The sequence below is a fragment of the Cyclopterus lumpus genome, chromosome 9 (genome assembly GCF_009769545.1).
Source record: "Cyclopterus lumpus isolate fCycLum1 chromosome 9, fCycLum1.pri, whole genome shotgun sequence".
Lineage (NCBI taxonomy): Eukaryota > Metazoa > Chordata > Actinopteri > Perciformes > Cyclopteridae > Cyclopterus > Cyclopterus lumpus.
In genome coordinates this window covers 4,553,998-4,577,410 of record NC_046974.1, presented here as the reverse complement: position 1 = coordinate 4,577,410, position 23,413 = coordinate 4,553,998, and the positions used below count along the sequence as shown (strand labels likewise).

General features: G+C 44.2%; 2 protein-coding genes across 4 annotated transcripts in view; one reads left to right on the top strand and one right to left on the bottom strand.

The window, feature by feature from the left end:
* Nucleotides 1-3,737, bottom strand: part of LOC117735801 (fructose-1,6-bisphosphatase 1-like) — a 3,985-nt gene extending 248 nt beyond the window's left edge. Inside the window, exons 1-7 of the mRNA XM_034540669.1 lie at nucleotides 3,427-3,737; nucleotides 2,484-2,646; nucleotides 1,854-1,946; nucleotides 1,618-1,758; nucleotides 1,381-1,518; nucleotides 1,179-1,298; nucleotides 1-257 (exon numbers count right to left, since the gene is read on the bottom strand). The exon at nucleotides 1-257 is cut by the window's left edge and continues 248 nt beyond it. Of these exons, the coding sequence (XP_034396560.1) occupies nucleotides 66-257; nucleotides 1,179-1,298; nucleotides 1,381-1,518; nucleotides 1,618-1,758; nucleotides 1,854-1,946; nucleotides 2,484-2,646; nucleotides 3,427-3,596 (1,017 nt within the window). The 5' untranslated portion in view covers nucleotides 3,597-3,737 and the 3' untranslated portion in view covers nucleotides 1-65. The remainder of the gene's footprint in view (nucleotides 258-1,178; nucleotides 1,299-1,380; nucleotides 1,519-1,617; nucleotides 1,759-1,853; nucleotides 1,947-2,483; nucleotides 2,647-3,426) is intronic.
* Nucleotides 3,738-6,224: 2,487 nt separating this feature from the next.
* kank1a (KN motif and ankyrin repeat domains 1a) overlaps nucleotides 6,225-23,413 on the top strand; it is a 35,131-nt gene continuing 17,942 nt past the window's right edge. Inside the window, exons 1-2 of one of the 3 annotated variants that reach the window (XM_034541332.1) lie at nucleotides 21,049-21,227; nucleotides 22,215-22,387. The gene's annotated coding sequence lies outside the window, so the exon portion shown is untranslated. Of the gene's footprint in view, nucleotides 6,495-21,048; nucleotides 21,228-22,214; nucleotides 22,388-23,413 lie in introns of those variants that run through there. The other 2 variants (XM_034541333.1, XM_034541330.1) reach the window with 2 other exon arrangements.

The window sequence follows — 23,413 nt, the reverse complement described above, 5'->3', positions numbered from 1 at the left end:
AAACCCTCACCCCCATAAACTCCGATCAGGATCCATCTCCATCTAGCTTTCCCCGGGTATTCCCCTCACTTCCCGGCGTGTTTCTGGCAGATGGCGACGTACTCCAGGACGTCCTCGGTGGAGCCCATGGCCACGGGAGCCCGCTGGTGGATGCTGTCGGGCCGGATGTCCAGAAGGGGCTCCAGGCCGGTGGAGGCCATGCCGCCCGCCTGCTCCATGATGAAGGCCATGGGGTTGCCTTCGTACAGCAGCCGCAGCTTGGGGAGGAAGAGGAGGGGGGCGTTCAGTTTCTAGAGCCTCGTGTCCATCTCTTACGAAAGGAATGGATGGTTTCGCCCTTTTTTTTTTAATACGACTGTCTCTCCTTCTTTTATTGTGGTTATTACACTTTTTAAAATCACAATACAAGTACCAACAGTTAAATAATTGTCACAGTTTCTTTAGCACTGAAACAGTTTTTTTCCTTCGCCATCAACGGACACTTTTACAAATGACAAAATGATTACAGACAGAAAAAAAACTGTTTCAACGTTCATGTGGACACACGAGTATTGCTTGAAAAATTGTGAAATGATCGTTTAAAAAAAAAAGACAAAAGAAATAGGGAGAGGCAACTTTTACGTATTTAAACCGTAAAAACAATCTGCCGAAAAAAATCGGAAACTTTTTGAGTAATTTCTTTTGTCGTTTGGAACTTTTTAGAGAATTTGGAACTTTTTTAAACGTGACAACATCGTGCTTTGCTCATTCTTTGCGTCACTGGAAGGATGTGGAGAGTGAACCAACGACATTGTGACACTTTTTTGCTCTCACGTTGCAAACGACACTGAAATCACACTGACACCAAAAGCAACCATGAAGTTATCCATAAAGCTTCTTCTTCCTCCGTGCCGTAGATTAATTTATTCATGAACATGGGCACTGTAGTTTATTCACATAGTCTTTTTTCAGCTTCCTCCTTTAAGCTTATTCACGTATGTAAACTACAGGTTGAGGATATCTTAAATATGTCACAATGAAGGCTTGTGTCTTAAACTTATACTATTGTCCCATTCACTACGTTTCAAGGTGGCCCTTTTTTGAGATATCGGAGTATGTATTTTAGGTCCTTAAAAACTAGATTGATGTGAGTGTGTGTGTGTGTGTGTGTGTGTGTGTGTGTGAGCAGCGGACTTCACCTTTCCTTGGGGGCTCTTCACATTTCCCGGGTATAAAAAGATGCCCCCGTACATCAGCGTTCGGTGGACGTCTGCCACCATGGAGCCGATGTAGCGGGCGGCGTACGGCTCCGTGCCGTCCTGCGCCCATTGGAAAATGTTACATTAATTAATAAGCAACTTAAAAAAAAGAGCTGCACACACACACACACATCAGTGTTACCTGAGGGAACTTCTTCTTCTGCAGGTACTCCGTGACGGCGGGGTCAAAGTGCATGGCGTAACCTTCGTTCAAGCTGTAGATCTTGCCCCGCTTCTTGATCCTCACGTCCCGATCCACCAGGATGAACTCGCCGATCGCCTGACGAGCAAAAAAGCATCAATACGCTTGCGAGATATTATATTTTATATGCACCTTAACGCTCCTTCACAATGAAATCTCTCCCGAGCGGATACCGACCGGGTCGAGCATGAAGCCGTTGACTCCCTGACCGGTGGAGATCACCATCATGGTGGCGCTGCCGTAGAGGGCGTAGCCGGCCGCCACGAGGGAGCGGCCGGGCTTCAGGGCGTCCTGCTCGCACGGCTCGTCGTCCGTGTCCTGAGGTGACAAATGTCATCCTTCATTTGTTATTTAATTAAAAAAGACGGGTTCAAGGACGGAGACACACGTGACTTCAAAACCTGCGCTCGTACCTTCTTGTAGATGGCGAAGATGGTTCCGATGGAGACGAGACAGTCGATGTTGGAGGAGCCGTCCAGGGGGTCAAAGCACACGATGTATTTGCCCTGCGAGAGAGAGAGAGAAAGAGAGAGAGAGAGAGATAGAGAGAGAGAGAGAACAAGTGTGTGAAAACAAGGCAAAGTTAACGCCTCGTGTGCATCTAGAGGTCGTGTGGATGTACGTGCTGAATGCACTGGGGGGTGGGGGGGGGTGGGGGGGGGGGGGGGGAATCCTGCATTGTTTTCCATTCGCATGTACCAGCTGGTGGGTCTTTTTGCCGGCCTTTTGTTGGCGCATTAGTGGAATTGTGTGAAAACCAGTGGCAGGAATGTGCGTGTGGTCATCCGGGGGTGGGGCGGGCCTGAAGTAATCTGACAGGAACTGAAACACGTTTTACTGAAACCGGTTACAAGAAATAAAGATCCCACAAGGAAACGATCCTGCAAAACACTTAGAAAACTGGATGATCCTGTTTTTGTTGTTGTCGGTAGGTCAGGGGTTCCAGAGGAGGCTCAAAACAGCTCCAGGATCAGCAGAATAACCCCCCCCCTCAATTCTGTTCCAACGTCTAAAATCTGCTCTTTTCTCCACCAGACTCTCACCCTGGTTTCCGGCTCGATGACGATGGCCTTCTCGTTCTCCTCGGACACCAGAACGCAGGAGGTGAACGACGACTTGATCATGTTGATGATCAGGTCGTTGGACAGGATGTCCAGCTTCTTCACCTGGTCGCCCGTCACGTTGGTGCTGCCGGCGATGCCGTAACTGAGGAGAGAAAAAACACCCAAAAAAAGTGAGAGTCTGCGAACACACAACCAGATGAGTGGAGAAGTTTACACAGTTTCCTCGTGCGTTGATCGACAAAAAAAGGTTATTTAAAGAAAACGGCTCCAGAGCTTCGTTCTGAGATGTGTTTTTTCTTACTTTTATGAAATCATAACTAAAGTCTCCAGCTAAGAGGAAGGAAGCGACGCACGACGCTGCATTTCCAAACTCTTAGTCGGCGATCGAGTCTAAATCAGAAATCGGCCACAAAAGTTAATAATAATTCTGCTCACGCAACACAATGCAACAAATAATAGAATAAGACTATTTTTTTTGTAGATACTGTAAGATGGCATCAGAAAAATTAGAGTTAAAGGGGACTAACACAGCACATAGTAATGCTATAATAATAATAATAATAATAATAATAATAATAATAATAATAATAATATGCACAAATGCAAATTTACATTTAAAAAATAAAGGCAAAAGAAGGAAATAAAACGGTGGTGGGGCACAAATACACTTATTCCTTAAAGGTAACTAACACTAAATATGAGTTTTTATTGAAATGAATGAAAGAAATAAAACCTTTTTTTTTTAAGTGGGCGTGGTGCTTTTCAGATCCGCGCTTCCTGATTGGCTACGCGGAGAAACCTGAATCTCCTGCTCAGTTTTGTGCCAACGTGGATGCGCGAGCCCGCAAAACAACTGCATTACTTTACACCAAGAACAACAACAACAACAACAACAACAATGAAAGTAATATCTTCTACTCACAGGTGCGCGATCCCGGCTTTGCGCACGGCGCTGGAGATGGCCTTCACCGCCGTGCACAGCGAGTTGAGCAGCGTCGTGAGCTCCCCGGTGCCCCTCGCCTTCCGGCCCTCCTCCATGACGAACCGGGTCATGGTGACCACGTTGGTGTCGAAGGCTCCTTGGTCGGACATGGCGAGAGAGAGCGAGAGAGAGTGGAGGGTGGGAGGAAAAGGCTGCGGGACTTTAAGGGCTCTGCAACACGGAACTGTGCGCGTGCGTGCGTGTGTGTGTGTGTGTGTGAGTGAGTGAGAGGAGGCGTGGCCCCGCTGGAAACACTACCCGCTTTGTACAAAGTGAGCGGTGATGAAATGATAGTCACCAATGGAGGGACCAGGCTTTTCTGCAGGTGTGATGGTGTGCAGGAACAGTTTCTAGTTCCTTCTTCCTTCTTCCTCCTTTCTTCTTCTTCTTCTTCTTCTTCTTCTTCTTCTTCTTCTTCTTCTTCTTCTTCTTCTTCTTCTTCTTCTTCTTCTGATAGCATGCATTCACATTATTCTTGCTTTGAAACAGATTCGCTTTTCAGCTTTCAGATGATTGTTGGTGTTTTTTTATTGTTATTTTTAAATGACATTCTGATGCTTTTCTTAAAGCAGATTGAGTTGCTTCTGCGTTTAACATGTTTTTTTATAGATGTATTTGTATACTTATATATATGTGTGTATATATATATATATATATATATATATATATATATACGCACACACACATATATATATATATATATATATATATATATATATATATATATATATATATATATATATATATATCAGAAACTTTTAATAGGTGGGGGCTGCGTTCTTCCTGAAGTCCACAACCGTCTCCACTCTCTTTAGGGCGTTGAGCACCAGGTTGTTCTGGCTGCACCAGGTCACCAGGTGGTCAGTCTCCCACCTGTAGGCGGACTCATCCCCACCAAAGATGAGACCAATGAGGGTGATGTCATCCGCAAACTTCAGGAGCTTGACGGACTGGTGACTGGAGGTGCAGCTGTTGGCGTACAGGTAGAAGAGCACAGGGAAAAGAACGCAGCCTTGGGGGGGGGGGGGGGAAATCCGGTGCTGATGGTCCGAGTGGATGAGATGTGCTTTCCCAGCCTCTCGTGCTGCTTCCTGTCAGACAGGAAGTCTGAGATCCACTTGCAGGTGGAGTCGGGCACGTGCAGCTGGGAGAGCTTTTCATGCAGCAGAGACGGGATGATAGTATTGAAGGCAGAGCTGAAGTCCACAAACAGGATCCTGGCGTAGGTTCCTGGGGGAGTCCAGATGCTGGAGGATGTAGTGGAGGGCCATGTTGATGGCGTCGTCAACAGACCTGTTGGCTCTGTAGGCAAAATGCAGGGGGTCCAGTATATACACACCTAAATTTACTGTACATCTACAAATATTCATATATAATTTACATATTATATATATATACAAACACATATACATTTTGCTGGACCCCTTTGTTTCCCCCCCCCCCATCTTACTTTGTATAATTTCTTGAGTTGTTTATGTGTTTATGTACTTGGTCGCCATTGATTTGTACTCACTTTTCAACACAATAAAGCCTTTCGAGTTAGTGGAAAGTCAATGAAAATAAACAAAGTATAAATAAACAAAGCCTCCTTTGCATTGTCCATTTGATTTCCAAAACCGGTCAAATAGATTTCTTTCTATATTTTATTTTATCATGAACTTTTAAATATTAGCGTGTTCACAGTGGTGGAAGAAGTACTCAGAAGAATATTACGGAGTAGAACTATTGTTTCCTAAAAAGCAATGCATTCAAAACTTAACTAAAGTAAAAGTAGTATCAGCTAAATGTACCTAAAGTGCTCATTGTGCAGTGTCCTATTTTAGAATATATATTAATATATTTTCCTTATTGATGCATTAATATGTTTATCAGTTTAATGCTGCAGCTGGTGAAGGTGGAGCTTATTTTAATAATTGTATATACTGCTAGATAGCTAAAGTCTTTTAATCTATAATACATCGTAATGTATTAGTTGTATATATATTTTGTATTATTAATCTCAATATGTAAAGTAATTTAAGATACTGACACTGAGGAAATAAGTAGGCCACAATAAACGTTATACTTTGAATTAGGCTACCATAAAAGTAAAATACTCAGGTACAAATACCTCAAAAAGGTAAATTCAGTTAATAACGTTACACAAGAAGAGTGGAAACATATTTTTCCTTTTAAATGCTTTTAAAACCAACCGCCACAAGATGGCGGTCTTGGTCAGTGGACCTCGTCTTGCTCCGTGCGGCATCCCATAATGTCCACTCATCTTCTAAAATAATCACCATATAGAGTCACAAATGTGTCGTATGACAATATTATGCATTGTTTACATCTCATAAAACATAAAAGCTTCACTCGCACTTTCTGTGACGCAGGAGACAATTAAAGAAAAACGTTCATATCAATGCGCCAAACGATAAAAAAATGTTTTAAAAAACTGCCCGTTGGACGTTCCGAGAACTATATTGTTGCGCGGAAGGCTAGCGTCACCTGTAGCTTAAGATTTCTCCCAAGTTAACGGCATTATTAAACCGAAGATAAACTCTCGTAAAAGTCAACTTTTCCAGCAGGAAGGATACAGAGTAAATATTCTGGTTGTTCAGCAGCGTCCATTAAAAAGTAGGCTAGCCGTTACAGGTAAGCTTTCACACACACCTGACAGTCATAGCGCCGGGGCGGACTTAGACTTTTTTTTTTCTCCCCTCGACGGGGGCAACCGACTGCGCATGACCGCGGCGGGATCCAACGACTCGCTGCTGCTCGCGGCGGACGAGTACAAAGAGGCTGCTGGGCGGCGGCGGCGGCGGTGGTGGTGGTTGCAGACGGGACGTGGCTGAAAGTAAAGAACCGGGCGGGCGGTGCTGACGTGCGGGGTTTATTGTTCTACCTCAACCGGGACGAGTTTTACCCTCCGGTGCAACTTTAAAAACTCACAAAAGAAGCGGTCCGAGTTGCATTCAAGTCCCCCGGAAAAAAAAGAAAAAACTGTTTGAGGGGACACTTTGCTTCGGGTGAGTTGAAACGCTTTTTTTAAAAAAAAATTTTTTTTTTGCAGCTTAATGTGTGTCAACTTCATCGTCCCTTTTAAAAAAAATAAATTAAAAAAAATATAGTATTTAAAGCTTTTTGATGTGCACGTGGCTTTTTTTTTGTGTTGGAAACTTCGCTGAGCTCCGTGTGTCTTTCCACGCATGTTGCGGGTCAGGTGGTCCCGCAGCGAGCAGACCAGACAAATCCCATGAAGCGCTGCTGGTTAAGCAGGATTATGTTTAAAGTCATATGGGATGGGATGTGGGGGGGGGGGGGTTGTTGTTGCTGCTCGTGCTCGTTGTGGTAATCTGCAGGGGATTTTTTTTTATATTTGTATTGTTTTATTTCACTGCCCAAATTCAACACATCTTGTTCCCACCAGACAGGTGTCACATGGAAGTATCTCACAAAAGCTGCAATGTTTGAGGGGGGGGGGGTTGAACTTTGAGCTCTTGTTTATTCATTCAATGGTGTCTTATGGGATGTTGAGGGGAAAAAAAACATGTTACACACTCGCCCACCTCTCCTTGGATTTTTTTTTTAGGTAATCCCTTCCCCATTATGTGACCCCCTATGCTGACTCAGCCATGCCACGCATTTAACAGCTTAAATCCGGTTTCACCACAGATTTGCAAGCCCAAAAAAAAAAAACACCCTCACCTCAAATAATCATCTCTTTGGTGTCCATTGAAAGTGACTTTGACATTTTTTTTGTTTTTTGATGAAAGCTCTGCTGAAGCGTTTTGGTGAGGATGTAGACCTGGGTTGTGGTCCCTGTTGAGCTGGGGGGGGGGGGGGGCTCGTCGTCTTCTTCTTCTGCAGGGCTCAGAGGTTTCATCCCCACTTTTAAAGCACCGAATTGATACGTCAAAAGAGAAGAATATGAGCTGTGTGACTTCGGTTTCAATTAAATTCTTTTGTGTTCCGTTTCTGGCTTCATCTATCTGGTTTAAAAGCAATGACGCGTGCATCCGTCAACGTTTAATTGTACGACTAAAATTGCGTCCAACGTCCTCTCAAGTAGAGTATTTTAACACGATAACCTTCTAAATCAATGCTCATCTGTTGGCTTGAATGCATCTCGTGGATGTTTTGTGCGCCTCTTCCCTCATTTCCCTGACGTTCGACTGAGCCCGTTGGCGCTTGTAACCGAGCTTAGTGTTAAATCTGTACATTGTGCGTGTCCTCCAGCAGCAGCGCCCCGGAGCATTCCACGGCCTCCCACCACCACCACCACCACCCCCCATTAACGCCTAAGCGGGTCGGGTGGAAGCACAGCCTGGCGTCGGTTGGTACATCGGGGCTTAGCGGTGCACTCTGGAGTGTCTGCATCATCAGGGGTGGGGGGGGCTTTTCTGTGGACATATGGCCGAGGTCTCTCAGTTAACACCTCAGTGAGACGACCCTCCTGTCCACGCGATCAAAGCTGCGGCCTCCTCCGCTCGGACGTGTCACCCCCAACCTCCACCTCCCCTGAGATTATGACTCCCGTCCCTCCAGTGTTTGTTTTTGGAGAAACTGACTTCCACCCCGCTGCTCCGTCTGAGCGGGTTGCAAGTCAAAATCCGGCCTTGCTTGTCTTGCAGCTGTACAGTTCTTTGGTGGAGTACCGACCGCGGTGTGTGTGGTGTCCTCAGTCTCGGTCGAACATCTGTGCTTCTGTCCCATTTGTTAGAATAGTCTTATTTTTTTGGGGCTGCTTTAACTTGAGGCGCTCCACTCTTACTGGTGTGGAGGTGAAGGGAGTTGTTCCAGCTGTTGAGAGCTCTAAGTGGTGGATGAAGACCGACTTGAGCCTCGGGCACTGCCCTGTTATTACAAGATCAAACCTACTTTGTAGATCCACTCGAACGAAACAATTTGAGCTCCCCATGCAAAAAACCAAAACCTCACTGAGAAAAAATAAAAATGGTGCATATTTGATGAGCGCTAAATGGGTTTAGTGAGATGTACAAGATTATAAATCCCGTAAGTAGCCTCGAGGCATGAACCTGTAAGATCTAAAACAACAATGCCAACGCAGCACATTTTACATGGAGGACTAATACAAACAAAGGCAAAGAAGAAAAGTCGAGCCTCCAGGGAATCCTCCTAAAAGATTTCCCGGGGGCAGCTGCCAGGCCACAACCCCGCATTGTTTGCAAATCTGCTAGGAAGTCGTTATTGGTGTGATCAAAGCTCCGTGCAGAGCTTGTTTGAAAATCTCTTTTTCTTTTTTTCGGGAGTTTAGAGGTTTAAACGGGAGTCGGGGAGCTGGATTTCTGAGACGTTTGTGTTATCGGTAGCTTTTTAAAGTTGAAGGTTGTAATATTTCTGTGAAGGTCAGATTTAGAAGTTTACAGCAAAGTTGTTGTCTTTTTAAATGATCAGCAGAGACGAGAAGTTGCTGGTAAAGAAATAACAATGTGTCGCATAACGCTTTAAAACTGTTGATTTGGTCATTTTTAAACTGCATGTTTTTGTGAAGATTTATTATTATTATTTTTTTAAATAGCAATGCAATGTGTTAATTTGTGGATCGTGTTACCGTTGCACAGAACCCGGCTAGCAGTTCACCCCCCCCCCCCCCCCCCCCCGTTTCTATTCTCTATGCTAAGCTAAGTTAGCTGGCTAGTGGCCGTAGCATCATATTTGGCATATTCGGTCTCAATCTACTCATCTGACTCATTCAGGTAAATAATATGACAGTTTCTGGTGCCGCCTTCAGGTTAAAAATGATGAAAACATTTGCAAAGTTCTTTCTTCACATCGACTTAAAGTATGATCCTTCTTTTAAAGTTACCGTAGGTAGTAACATTATGACTGTTAAGTGTTCCTCTTTTTTTTTAAAGAATCCTACTTTCCCTTTTGGCTCGTTAAAGCCCCCCCCCCCCCCCCCCCCCCCCCCCCCCCCCCGGGGGCTCGATGAGAGGAAGTTGTCGTCCTGCTGATGCCAGACCCTGATAACCTCTTCTGCCTTTTTAATCACCGTCGGCGAGTTAATTGAAGGTCTTGCAAACTTTCCTTTTTTTTTTTTTTTTTTTTTAATATGCCGGTGCGCAGGAAACACTAAAGTATCACAATATTATTGTCTAAACGGGTCCCCCGGTGTGCCATGGGTAGGTTTCCAACTCACTGTTCTGGAGGATTGGCTCCTGCGTGCTTCAACTTTGTGTGTGTGTGTGTGTGTGTGTGTGTGTGTGTGTGTGTGTGTGTGTGTGTGTGTGTGTGTGTGTGTGTGTGTGTGTGTGTGTGTGTGTGTGTGTGTGTGTGTGTGTGTGTGTGTGTGTGTGTGTGTGTGTGTGTGTGTGTGTGTGTGTGTGTGTGTGTGTGTGTGTGTGTGTGTGTGTGTGTGTGTGTGTGTGTGTGTGTGTGTGTGTGTGTGTGTGTGTGTGTGTGTGTGTGTGTGTGTGTGTGTGTGTGTGTGTGTGTGTGTGTGTGTGTGTGTGTGTGTGTGTGTGTGTGTGTGTGTGTGTGTGTGTGTGTGTGTGTGTGTGTGTGTGTGTGTGTGTGTGTGTGTGTGTGTGTGTGTGTGTGTGTGTGTGTGTGTGTGTGTGTGTGTGTGTGTGTGTGTGTGTGTGTGTGTGTGTGTGTGTGTGTGTGTGTGTGTGTGTGTGTGTGTGTGTGTGTGTGTGTGTGTGTGTGTGTGTGTGTGTGTGTGTGTGTGTGTGTGTGTGTGTGTGTGTGTGTGTGTGTGTGTGTGTGTGTGTGTGTGTGTGTGTGTGTGTGTGTGTGTGTGTGTGTGTGTGTGTGTGTGTGTGTGTGTGTGTGTGTGTGTGTGTGTGTGTGTGTGTGTGTGTGTGTGTGTGTGTGTGTGTGTTCTGTCGGAGGGAAATTGTCGCGCTGAAGGTATTTCTTTGGAGCTGTGGAGATTAACCCCGGCTAAACCTTGAAGTGTGTTTCACAAAGATGTTTTGTTTCCTGGTATGTTAATCCCCTTTCTTTCATTCGGGGGCCTCCTCTCTGTCAGCATGCGCTCTTTGGATCAGAGACCATCCGTCGGGATAATTGACATTTGCCATTTTGCAAATTAATTGAGTTTAAATGAGTTTTTTTTTTTTTCCTCGTCTCTCTGCTCCGTTTGTTTCCCCAACGTTAAACATGTTGTTGTTGTTGGACAGATCTTCTATGAAAGAGGATCCATGTCAGTCTTGCTTGTACTTTTTTACTCTTTCGCGATCTCTCTCTCCCCAAAGCTAATGTGCTGATCCTGCAAATTGAATTAATTGCACACTGCGAGGACGCCTCGAAGGGGAAGAAGAGGCACGTGGCTTGACGAGGCTTGCTCTGAATGATTGTTTTGACGTGGGACCACAATGGGAGGAGAGGAGCCCCAAACCGCTCTGTTGTTGCTGTTGTTGTTGTTCACCTACCTAGCCCGGCGCTGCACGGACAACAGGGCCCCGTTTTCACTTTCCTTCTCTTCAACGCTGAAAGAAGCTAAACTAAAAGGTTTCTGCTGTTGGTGGTTTATTGGCCAATAGGTTGTTTTCAGGTGAGAGTAGAATGGGAGCTTCTGGTCCAGGTGGTGCAGCGCTCTTTTTTTTTTTTTTTTTCTTCAATACTACGAATCCAGTTTTGAGAGAGTTGCTGTGGTCTTAATATTTTCCAGTCTGCAAAAAAACAAAAAAAACATGCATGCAAGCACAAACCCTACGAATTTAAAGGAAAAAAATATGTTCAAAATAGACTCTGTAAAACGTCATTAATATCTGCCAGCAGGATGTGCAACGACAGCCATTTACACACATTTTGTTTTCTTACTGTCGACCTTCTTGTCATCGAGATGACGCGCCAGGAACCCGATTTTAGAGACGACAAACGCCTATAAAACACCTCCGTTGTTGTTTTTTTTTAAAACATAAAAAGCCATTTGCACCATTTCTTCATGACGACAAATGCCGCGTGTCGTACGTGTAGATCGAGGATTAAACATGCAGACGGTTGCTTTGGCAATATTAGAGAAATATGTTCGCCGAACGGCCTTTTTCATCCATTTTTTTTTTTAAAGTGAATTCTTCCGGTGCAGAAATTGTGCATTTTGTACCGGGTGATGGGAGTTGCGTGCGCCTTTTTTTTATTGCGTGCAGCTTTTCTCTTTTTCCGTCTCAAAGTGCTGCAGAAATGCTGGAGATCAGCAATTTGTATTTGCAAAAACTTCCACGCTCATAAGTCAGAGGGAGGTGTTGCTTGTCTTTATCCCTCCAGAACTACTTGTGAATGGGTAAAAAAAATATATACATATGGAGGGAGTGAAAAATCCCGCCTTATTTTTTCTTTCTTTTTTAGACGTTAAGCAGGACGCTGCAGGTGCAAAGGGAATCCAGGGCTCAACTGATACTGTGATAATCCCTCAGCTATGCAGGCGTGCTCAGACTTTGTCTGTCAAATTGAAGCATTCCTCCAGAAGTAAGTCTGGAGAACTCGACACTCGGCGTTGGCCTCTCTTACAAAATGTACGCTTATTCCGTTTTGTGAAACGATGTGACGGTTTATAGGAGGATGTGCGGAGGCTTTAATTAAGGGTTTCTTTGATGGGAGTAGACGCTGTTGCTCCACTTAAAACCCGAATATCCTCCTTTTTGGGCTAAAAAAGTGACTTCTTCACAGAGAACAGTAGGCACAGACAGTTTGCATTCATATCACGGTGAATACCTGTAATTTATATAGTATGACGGGAGGGTAAACAAATGGTATTTGTCTCACTTCGTTAGCTTCACACCTCATCTTAACATTCTGATATTTATGTTTCTTGATGTGTGAATCAAACTGCACTTGAGCCCTGAGGGAGGTTTGTTTCATTCTTAAAAGGTAGATGGTGTGGAGTGTTTTTTAGTTTTTTTTAATGGGGTACTTTTACCCCCCTCCCCCCACCAGTTCTTCCACACCTCCATTATCCTCTGAGCTGTCGGGTTTGTCTCCTGCTCGGGATGCACTGTTTACGGCCGAGAAGCCCAGAGCCTCGGCCCGCCGGCCACCGGGCTGCTCGTGTTACAGTCTCCCTCTCCGGCTGGTGTTGTCGGGTTACTGTGTGTGTGTGTGTGTGTGTGTGTGTGTGAGAGGCCGTGTTGTGATTGGCTCGTCCTCTGCCGTGTCAGACGGCGTCGGGTGACGTCACGGTGTTAATCCCTCTGGGATGTTGTCCCCTCTCTCTCTCTCTCTCTGGTTGTACTGGGAGCTGTTGGGTTTTAGCTGAAGGGGAAATGCACCCGCACAATAACTTTTCGAGACTTTTCGAGGACGCGAGGGAGGTGAGTGCAAGTTGTGACAACAGTTGCATTGATTTCTGTGGCCGTCTTTTGTTGTGAGAGCTGCACCTTTTTTTTTTTTTTTTTTTTTGCCAGCGTCGGCGGGTTACACGGTATTTTAATTTTTTTTTATTTGCGTAATATATGACACTACTATATTGAACCCTTATCTCCCGTGCAGGAGATACACTTCAAGGGAACACAGGAAGGCATTTATTACTTCTTTCATAAAATTATGAGCACGCACGTCTTTTTGTGTTCTGCAGGATGTTTTACTCGTGCTAGTTTGTTAAATGGAACGACCCCGAAACTTTTGTTTTTTGAGTGAACTGGTTCGAGGGTCTTTTTGAGGGGTGCCTGTTGTGTCTCCAGCTGCTGCTCAACACATTCCCAGTGAAGATCCAGTCATTCTAACCTCCAGGCCGGTTGGAGCTCCGTGTTTTTATACAAATGAAAAATGTTGCGGCCTTTTTTTTTTTTAGAACAAGAAATGACTTGTTTTGCTCCGTTTCTGACACAAAGGCCTCGCTCTCCAAGCGGGACTATGTTTTTGTTTATTCGTTTGTGGCGTGAATGCAAAATGGACACAATCGTATTATTTTTATGATGGATGTGACTTTTAAAATATGAGTTCCAAAGCTGAACCATAGACTCATAAACCACAAGATGCCTCCTTTTTCATCCCGTTTCTACCCGTTTGGTGTCAATGAAATGACGCGCGATTTCTATTTTAGTCCCCAGTTGCAATTCGACCACGCTTCATGAATAATAACCGTGGATATATCTTCATGTTCACGCCTCTAGGTCGGCTTGTATGAAGGTCCAACGTTTCTGTCCCCTTGGTCCGAACCAAATGAAGCAAACTAAAGGTGTCGGGAGGCCTGAGAGACGCCCGGTTACCTGGTGGTCACGCAAGAAGTAAACCGACTAGAAGCGTTGTGTTGACATATTTTCTGGCAACATTGTATCTGTTACACGATCTTTTATTGCATAAACTATTAATACATTTATAAAAGTCCACTAGATGATACCGCGTTGTATCTGTGATCCAAACAAGATCCAAGCTCCAACCGGCAATGAACATAATTTTTAAAGTTGGACGAACAAAGTGTTGTGGGGCCTCCGGTGTGCCCCCCCCCCCCCCCACACCCCCCCCCCCCCACACACACACACACACGCACGCACGCACGCCCCCCCATCCCTAAAAATTGGCGAACCCAGATGAAGACCGAAAGGTTTTCCTCTCCGGGTGGTCAGATTCACTGCCGACCGGAGTAGAAGGTCTACGTCTTCGTCTGGAGGCGGCTTCAACACGGGTGGTTGCCATGACATCAACCCTAACTTCTTTCGTCCGTTCACTATGAAATGCACCGTTTTATGAATGAAGACATCAGACGGTCAGAGTGCTCCTTTTCTCGGGTGAAGAAGACACCCTTTCAAGTGGTCCTTTTTTTAAAAAATAAAATCGTAAGCGGTTTCTAAAGGTCTCTCCTAGAAACCTGCCTCTGGCCCTTTTTTTAAAAAATTTTTAATTTGGTGTATAAACGTCTTCCCGACAGAAGGAGGTCGGGCGTTTCTCAGTAAACTGTTAGACTGCGTCAGTAAATGATTTCCTCTTGCGGTCAGCGGGCCTTTTGTTTACAGAGGAGATTGACTCTCTGGTGACACCATTTGATCTTATCCCGCGCACATGAAGGCAGCAGCAGCACACGGGGAGCCTTTTTAATATAGGAGGCATCCCACTCTTTTACTTATAGTGAGAAAACACACACAGGCGTGTTTTAGTCCTCGGCGCCGCGGTGAAGTCGTCTTTGACAATGGCCCTGCACCCTCGCTCAGGTTTCAGTTTCCACAAAGTGAGGGGGGGTGGGGGGGGGGGGGCAGATCACCATGGCGACGCCGTCCACAGGTTCACCGACCTATCCCGTGTTCCTCGTCGGAGGCCGTGCAGAGCGGAAAGGTCGCCAGGCGTCTTTCGAATTGGGCATCCGGTGCACCCGAGACGAGGATTAATTTTAATAATAGTTTCCCATCAATGTAAAGTTTTTAGCTTCATCACAACGACCCTGGACAAGTTGGAGCTGCTTTCTCCAGTTATTAGTTATTAGGATTTCTGTTTTCAGGTCATTTCCGCTATTTAATCTGTTTTGAACCCCAAATTTAATAAACCCGCCCCAATGTGAACCGTTTGCTCTAACGAGGTCCCATAAAGACATGATTGACTCTCCTGAGTCCGCCAGTCACGTGTCTTTTTTTTTTTTAAATGTATGGCCGACTGTAAAATAGTCCGCCGCACGTTGAATCGCGTTGTACCAGTTTAACAGCCGAGAGAAAGTCGGCCTGTTTTGTTTATTCAAAGCGGAGACGATGCTTCATCTTCTTTTTTTTTCTTTTTTTTTTTTTTATAAATAACTCTGCTGTGTTTAACATTTAGTCAGGAAACGAGGTTGCGTTATATTTTACAGAAGAGATACTAGAACGGATCCCCAAAATAACATTGTATTGAATTTATTACAGATGAAATATCAGATTGGGTACAAAAAACGTATAAATGTCGTCTTTACAAAAATAAACAGAGGGGTTAAAAGTGTTGGTGTCTCCAACTGAAACCTGCAGAATTAAAGAATGAATTCAATATTTTGGAGTTGCAGAGGATCACTTTTCCCAATGAGCTCATATTTGGAGGACGTTAATGTTTCCGTGCACCATCTTTTATTATCTCGCTGCTCCTTGTTGACACAGCTCCCCGTCACTTCCCCTCTCGTGTCGTTGTTTTGCATATTCTGTGACATCTGCCACCAACCCCCCCCCCCACACACACACACACACACACACACACACACACCCCTGAAATAATAGCAGAGCACTGGTCACCCCTCAAGTCAATATTTGTTCATGGACAGCGGCTACTGGGCGGTTTGTGTGTCCGTCTGTTTATTAGAGAGCGGCGGTGACGTCAGGCTTCATAGTAGTTCAAATAAAGCTTATATATATATATATATATATATATATATATATATATATATATATATATATTAGTAAGATTAAGTTATCCAAATGTATTGTTGACATTGCAACAAACTTTCTCCCAGCTCTCAGAAACACGAGTTTTCTTTCGAGCGGTAAAAGTGATGCTGAATTATTTTGACAGCGCAGAAAGAAATGTAGTGCACACACACACACACACACACACACACACGCACGCACGCACACGCGCGCGCGCACACACACACACCCCTCTGAATCATTCCCAAAGGTGACAGTGAAAATTCCCAGAATGCACCGGGAGTTAATCCCTTGGTGTTGGTGGAAGTGGGGATCCTCCCGGCAGCTATAATGCCACAGTGTTTCCAGAGGAATGTTACGAGCTATTGTCCATCAGGATGACTCCCACTGGGGGAAGCCCCCCCCCCCCCCCCCCCCCCCCACACTCACCCCACCCCAACACAATGCGTTGCATTATACGTATGAAGGCACGCTACTGTTTTCGTAGCCTATGACCCTCCGTGACCGCGAGCAGAGACCCAAAATAATGAAAAGAATGACATGGAAGTCATCAGTTAGTCCTCAGCTGAGGCAGCCCCCCCCCCCCTGGGGAGCCTCACAGACGCAGAACTACAGACTAAAATACTTTTTTAGTGAGATTTGGACATAGGTTGAGTGTATGTATGTATGTATGTGTACATCTCGTTCTCGCAACTGAAGTAAAAAAGTCTTTTGAAGATTAGTTTTTGACGTTTGAGCTGCAACTTAAAGATTATCGTCTCTATTGATCGATGAAATGTTATTCGTAGAAAAAAAAATGGCATTTACAGTTTGCCAAGACGTCTTGAATATGAACATTTCGTCCGACTGGCGCTCCAAAAACCTTTTTTTAAGTTTACTGTCGTCTATGACGAACGGTAAATCTGAGAGGAAACCAGAAAATAACTTAAATTATTAATATAGTAGCGCTAATTGTTTTCAATTTCCCAGAACCCACGGTGACGTCTTCATCCTAATATTCAATTAACAATTAAAGCACACACATTATTATTATTTTTTTTGTGCTCCTTTTTAAAGGCAGATAAAGAGACTTTAAAGAAGTTGTGCACGTGTGGTTTGGTGGCTGAATGTGTGTGTGCGTGTCACCCCCCCCCCCCCGCCCCCAACTTCCACTGGTAATACTGCTGCTCTGGACTGTGTGTGTGCGTGTGTGTGCGCGTGTGTGCGTGTGTCACCTGGAGTAAAGAGTGAAAACTAACTGGGAAACGGCTAAAGTGAGAGATAGTGTGTGTGTGTGTGGTCTTGTTGGCAAAGTTACGGCGACCTTGGAAACTCCTTATCTCTGCACCCTCTGTAGTTTCTCTTTCATATCTTTTCCACCCCACCTTCCCTATTCAGTGTTTTTACAGAAGAGTAATAAACACATGAGTCAGTGGTGGAAGGAGTGTTATGATCAACCTTTTACTGAAGTAAAAGTACCACACAGTGGAAATAATGCAAGTAAAATAAATTCTGTATATCTCACTATTAATTTAGCCGCATAATATTTTACTGCTGTAGATGTTTCCGTTTGGGCTACTTGTATATCCTGTTGGGTAGTTTAATCTACATCAATGCATCGTATTCTATAAAATCATCATGTAGCGTCTCCAACACAAACCACAGCTTCTGGATCACTGAGGGTCGCCGAGCGGCATCGCTATACATTCGTGTTACACCACCACCACCTCAGTGTGGCAGCAGCGTGGCCCGTGACTCATTAACAACATAATTGCTCCAACAAAAAAACAAAAACAACGTCTAATCATGACGGACGAGGTTCGTCCGCCTCTAAAAACATTCCTGACATATTTGTGTGTTTGTGGCCAGCTGACGTGGAGCGGTCATGAAACACGGAATGTATTTAACATGCGAAAAAGCTCCCAAAAAAACCCCAACACAAACCCCTACATAATCGGCAGATTCTTCGTCTTTTTACGACGGTCCTTGAATGCATCACGTGTAATAAACATTTCTGTCCAAATCGAAGCTTTTAATGTGATATTTCCTCCAAAAAACACTTTATTCTACACGTCTCATTTAAAAAGGTGTTCTTCAATGTGCTCGGGGGTTCAGAGGGTTTGAAAGGTGAAAGTGAAGAGATGGAGAGACTCTTATGTAATAAAAACTGTCGTTTTTTTTCAGTTGGGTGGACTGTGAAGTTTCCCTTCACGCTGTCGTCACTTTAATTAGCTTGTTGTTCATTGTCTGAGGAGAAAACGTCGGTCCGTCTCCCAAGAGGTCAGCCGATGTGGGCGCAAAAGCAAAACACGGGAGCAATTAAAAAAAAAAAAAAAAAAAATGGGGAATTTTCTCCCACAAAGCCTCTTTTGAGTGAGGACAACAGGAGCGAAAAGCTTTCGATCCGTGACGTTGGATCTGGAGACCTTGATTTTTAAAGAAAAGTTGTTGTATTTTTAGATAAATAAAGATGACAAATACCAATTCGGAACATGTATTTTACATTTACTGCAGTAATTATAGTTGAAGGTTATTTTATGCCATGTTTGCCTTTTTTTGAGTGTCCCTGACTCAAGTTTACATGCACCAAATATTCAGGCTAAAAATTCATTTTTTTTAAAGTAGGTGTGTTTTTCCAGCTGTTTGATGAAAAACTAAAGAGCTCGATGCTTAAACATGTGATTTGATAAAAGACAGCTGTATTGGATTGCACCTGTAACTGCTGCGTTGACCTTGAATGTTACGTTCGGTCCATCTGTCGCCGTCGCATTTTAGTACTTCATTCATTACAAGATTAATTGCATTTAAAAGACAGAATAAACTCCAGTTTTTCCCCCTCCCGTAGGTGTCCATCCTCCTGATTCCATGTGAATGCAACATAATAGAAAGAGAACAGGAAGTTAAACAATGCTTTTTGGTGCGTGAGGACAAATGGTGGACCTGCAGAGACCATTGAGTCTCGTGGTGCCCCACTGAGGAGGGTCCCCTCCTGTGTGTGTGTGTGTGTGTGTGTGTTCACCCGTCTGTGGCTCGCCTTAGTGACTCCACTCAAGAGCAAAACAAACAAGAGGCTCCAGCCTGTCCTTGCTCAAGTGCAGGCCCGGACAGCAGAGGTCATTGAGGGGGGGGGGGGGGAGATAAAGAGGGAAACAGTGGAAGCTTCAAAGTGCTCAGACGTGCGGGTTTGACATTTTTATCCATGGAGCCTCATGCTTCCTCAAGGGGGCGCTGTTCTGCAGGAGGAGGATGAAGTCCTGACTCGTTGCTCGGGGCAACGTCAGGCTGCAGTGAGCTTGATTAATGACATGTCTCTGGAGTAAAGGGGGAACAGTTATCCTTCTCCCCTTCTTCCAGTCTGGTATTCGAGGAACACTTGAGAACAAGTCCTCCGTTAATTACCTCAATGCAACACTTTTTATTTAAAATATATATAAATTGCACTTGTTTTTGTAACTTTTTTTTCAAGTAATTGTTTATTACCTTTTTTTTTTTTTTTATATAAAAAAGGTTGCTAAATCCTGATGGACCCCTTTTTTTAAAAGAGTAACTGGCCTGAACTTGGCGAGAAACTGGGTGTCAGAAAAGTTGCCCAGAAGCCAGATGTCGTAAATCTCAGAGTTTTATACGTCTTAGCTCAGAGCCAGAGAAGGAATCGTGGGCGGTGGACGGGGGGGGGGGGTCATAACTAATGCTGTCAGTTCTCCTGACTGAACCCATTTGGGGCGAGGGTTTCCTTTTTTTAAGGATACGTTTCTTCGTTATTTCGTAGTTTTCTATATTTGAAGGTTTGGACTGACGAGAACTGCATGGTAGCTCTAGCCTCGGCACGATGTCCCCCCAACGTCAACCGTTTATTGTGTTGAACGTGAAGAAATCTCAAAATGGCACGTTGACGTCATTTTATTGCACACGCCTCCTTTTGATGATGTCCCCGATAGTTGACCTTTTGACCTAATTATGCCACCGTTTATAGCAGCTTAGCTCTCCGGAGCGGCATGCAGCCCGTACTGTCGATGGTCTTACCCTAATAGTGCTAATCAACAAATATTAGCGTGTCAATAAGCTAAAATATGATAATTACACCGAGCATTTACTTTTAAGTACACAGCTGCCGGCGTTACTTTAGGCTCTTTGTCTTGTTGCGTAACATCCACCTAAGGATCCTCTTCTCTTTTTTTTTTTCTTCATGCATCGTCTGCGTAGAGTAGACTATTTTCATATAAAGCTCTGTTTTGATGGGACGTCTTTACTTTTTAGCCACTTCGATGTAGCTGGAAGTGTTTTTTTTCTTCTTTTCTCTTCTTCTGAAAAGACACAAAAAGAAAAATCCCTTCAGGCTGACTTTCTCCCTCCGTTCCTGTGAGTTCCTCGCTGGGATAATCGAAAGGCTCTTTTGAACTCAGCGGGGTCACGTAGGCAGAAGAGCGGCCTCTTCTGCAAAAAAAAAAGGGCCTCCAGAGGCATTTCTTAATGAGGGCCGGATGCAGAGCGGAGACGACAAGCACGGGAATAAATCACATCATTTAAAACCTGCTCACCGCGGTCGTCGGCGGAAAAATCGTGTCAATTGTGCAGAGAAAGACGCGCGAAAAAGGCTCCACGCGCTGTTGCGCAACACGTCACGCACCGCTTTCTTATCCTGCAGCCCCCCCCCCCCCCTCTCCTCTCCCCCCCCTCTCCTCTCCCCCTTCCTCTCATTAACTGCTTTTTTATTAGGGGAAAACAAGCCCGCTGAATATTCAACGCTTCAAGCTGCGTGTTGCACAACCCGAGTGTTTTGTGTCTTTTTCTTTTTTTTTTTCCACAGAGGAAAAAAAGTGTCGCACCACTTCCTGTCAAGTTGGTCACTTTTTTTTCTTTTTTTTTCATACGGCGATAACGATGCTGGTTGTTTGCAACTTAGAGAATTTTTTTTTTTTATTGATCCTTAATCTCATCTTAAATTTTTAATGAGGCTTTTGAAGTCTGTACTAATTTGCCATCGTGTGGTTTAAAGCCAAAGTTTTATTTGACTTCTGGCTCTCGAGAAGCGCTTTTTTATTTTTTTTTATTTGTGGTAATGAAACTCTTTCCACTTCCACTCCCATTTTCTCTTTTGTTGTGGTCATTTTTGACAGCTTGGTGCACTTTTAACATTTTGTGATGGAAAAAAAAAAAGAAAAAGTGAGTGATTTATCTCCTAAATGATGATCTATGACTGTTTGTTTGATCTGTTGATGATTTGTCACTCAAATCTCAGCAGATCATTTAATCGTCTGTTTTTTTAACACACACACACACACACACACACCCTCACCCTCCCTCCCCGTGAAGAGGAACCTCACATGAGTCCCTGTAAATCAGTTGACGTGCACCTGCAGCTCCCGTCATATTTATGCAACAGCTGAGGAGGAACCAAACAAGTTGTTCAGGTTTGAGCCGCGTTTTTGTTCTTTTTACACTCGCGAGTCCTCATCGATCACATCGGGCTGCTTTTTAAAAACCACCTCGTCGGATCGGATGGTGAGTGTTTTTATATCTTTTCCTTTGTTCGAACTAAGTTGATTTAATTTCACCTTTTTTTTTTAGCTGAATTCTGCCTTCGTCACTGCTTCTGTGACACGGCAGCAATGAGTAGAGCTGCTGAATATTAACTTTAACCAAGTATTAGTACTTTTTACTACCTGAAAGCTTAAATAACGTAATACCTCCTAAAACCTATAAATCTAACTAGGTAATTTAAATGTGGATTTTAATGTGCGTGTCCTCACCAAGGCTACTTATTGCTGTATAAAATGGGGTCGATACCGGTAGCTTCGTACTTCCCATTTGGTGCATTTACAGAATTAACTTTTTAGTTTCACTCCTGATACTTCAGAGCATTTTTATTTTCAACTGAGAAATACCTTCTTTTTTTAAAAACTTTTTCACTACATTTGGTTGAAAGTTACTTTTTCTGCGTTTTACTCTAAGGAAAAATGTTCACCACTTTAATAAAAAAATTTAAAAAAAGGTGCCTACATGTACCAGGATGCATTGCGTGTGAGGCGAACAAAATAAACTCTCAAACTCGATGAAGGAAATATTTTTGCATCTACACCGAACAATATATGCTTCTGAATTTTAGGTTTCGCTCCTGCGCCAGACTAAAGTGGCCTTATAATATTATTATTATTATTATTAATAATAATGCCTCGTTAACTCATTAGAAACCACGAGTAGGCCTCGGTTAACGTTTCTGTCCCAACTAGTAGAACACTCTGAGGTTTTTCCATGTTTAAGGTTTGATTTCGAACAAACCAGAGTTGAAGGTCTGCCTCTGGGCCCGAGAGGTCTGCCTCTGGGCCCGAGAGGTCTGCCTCTGGGCCCGAGAGGTCTGCCTCTGGGCCCGAGAGGTCTGCCTCTGGGCCCGAGAGGTCTGCCTCTGGGCCCGAGAGGTCTGCCTCTGGGCCCGAGAGCTCGGGGGTCAGCTCTTCCCTAAACAGCCTAAAGTCCTGCTTCCTCTTATAGGACACGGATCGTTTGTCTGTCATCCGAGGAAGTCGTCTAATCTTAGCGGTGAAACGTAGACCCCCCCCCCCCCCCTCGCTCAGAGGGCGGCTGGGTTTAGGACTCGTTTACGGGGACTCGGTCAGTGTTTGCTACCTGCGATCTGCGTGAGGACGTTAGCATGAGAGACACAGGTAAGAGGCCCGGTTGTTGGAATGGAGGATCTCAGTGCTGTCGGTATCCAGCGGAGTTAAAAAGGGGTTTGGAGCCGCCAGTTATGATGATTTTATAACAACCCTCCTTTTTGTTTATCTGCTACATACTGAGGAACTCACTTTTACTTTTAGCATTCCTTTGCAAACCATTAGGAAGACACACACACACACACACACACACACACACACACACACACACACTCAGCCTGTTGCATAACATCTCGGTAACGCCAAACTTCTCTTTTTTTGTTGTTTAGTTTAAAAGACTTCAATGTCACTAAAACGGGCCTCGAGTCCTATCGCGTTACATTTTTAGACCTTTTCTTTTCAACTGGTGTTTGAGTAATTGTTTTTTTTTAATTGTTTTTTATCAGAATTGTGTGTTTTACATTGAAAACCGGGTGTTGGGGCGGTCTGGATGCTGCAGGAGGTTAAAACTCCTCTACAGACGTGTGTTTTTACATTTTTCTTCTGTTTATTCAGTCGTTGGTGGAAGCAACGGGGATTTTAATGAGCTCAACTTCCTGTTTCCGTGTCGAGAGCACAACAACGCAGCCCATTAAAATACAACATTTACTCCCCAGTGGTCACGGGGATTTACAGGAGACACGGTTAATGACCATGAATGTAACAAAAACGTACAATATTATATAACCAAGATCTATATAACCCAATAAAATATTAGCTGTCAACCAAATGAATAATTGAATCTCCTTTTTTATGATGAGACGGAGCTTCTTTTTTTTAAATAAACATTTTGTATTCTTTTTTTCTTTCACGTTTTGTCGTCCGTTCGAGCTCCTCCTCCGTCTCCCGTTACGAAGCCCCGCCTCCCAACGGGAGAAGCTTACACGACTGTCCGTCATGTTTTTTTTTGTGTGTGTCTGCACGCTCTGTCGCGTATGGTTTTGGGCTTCAGTGTCCGCAACGTGGCTCCAAACACCCAAGATGCTTTTCAGCCCAATGGAGGCATCGTGACTAAAATATTACTATTTTTTATTTTTT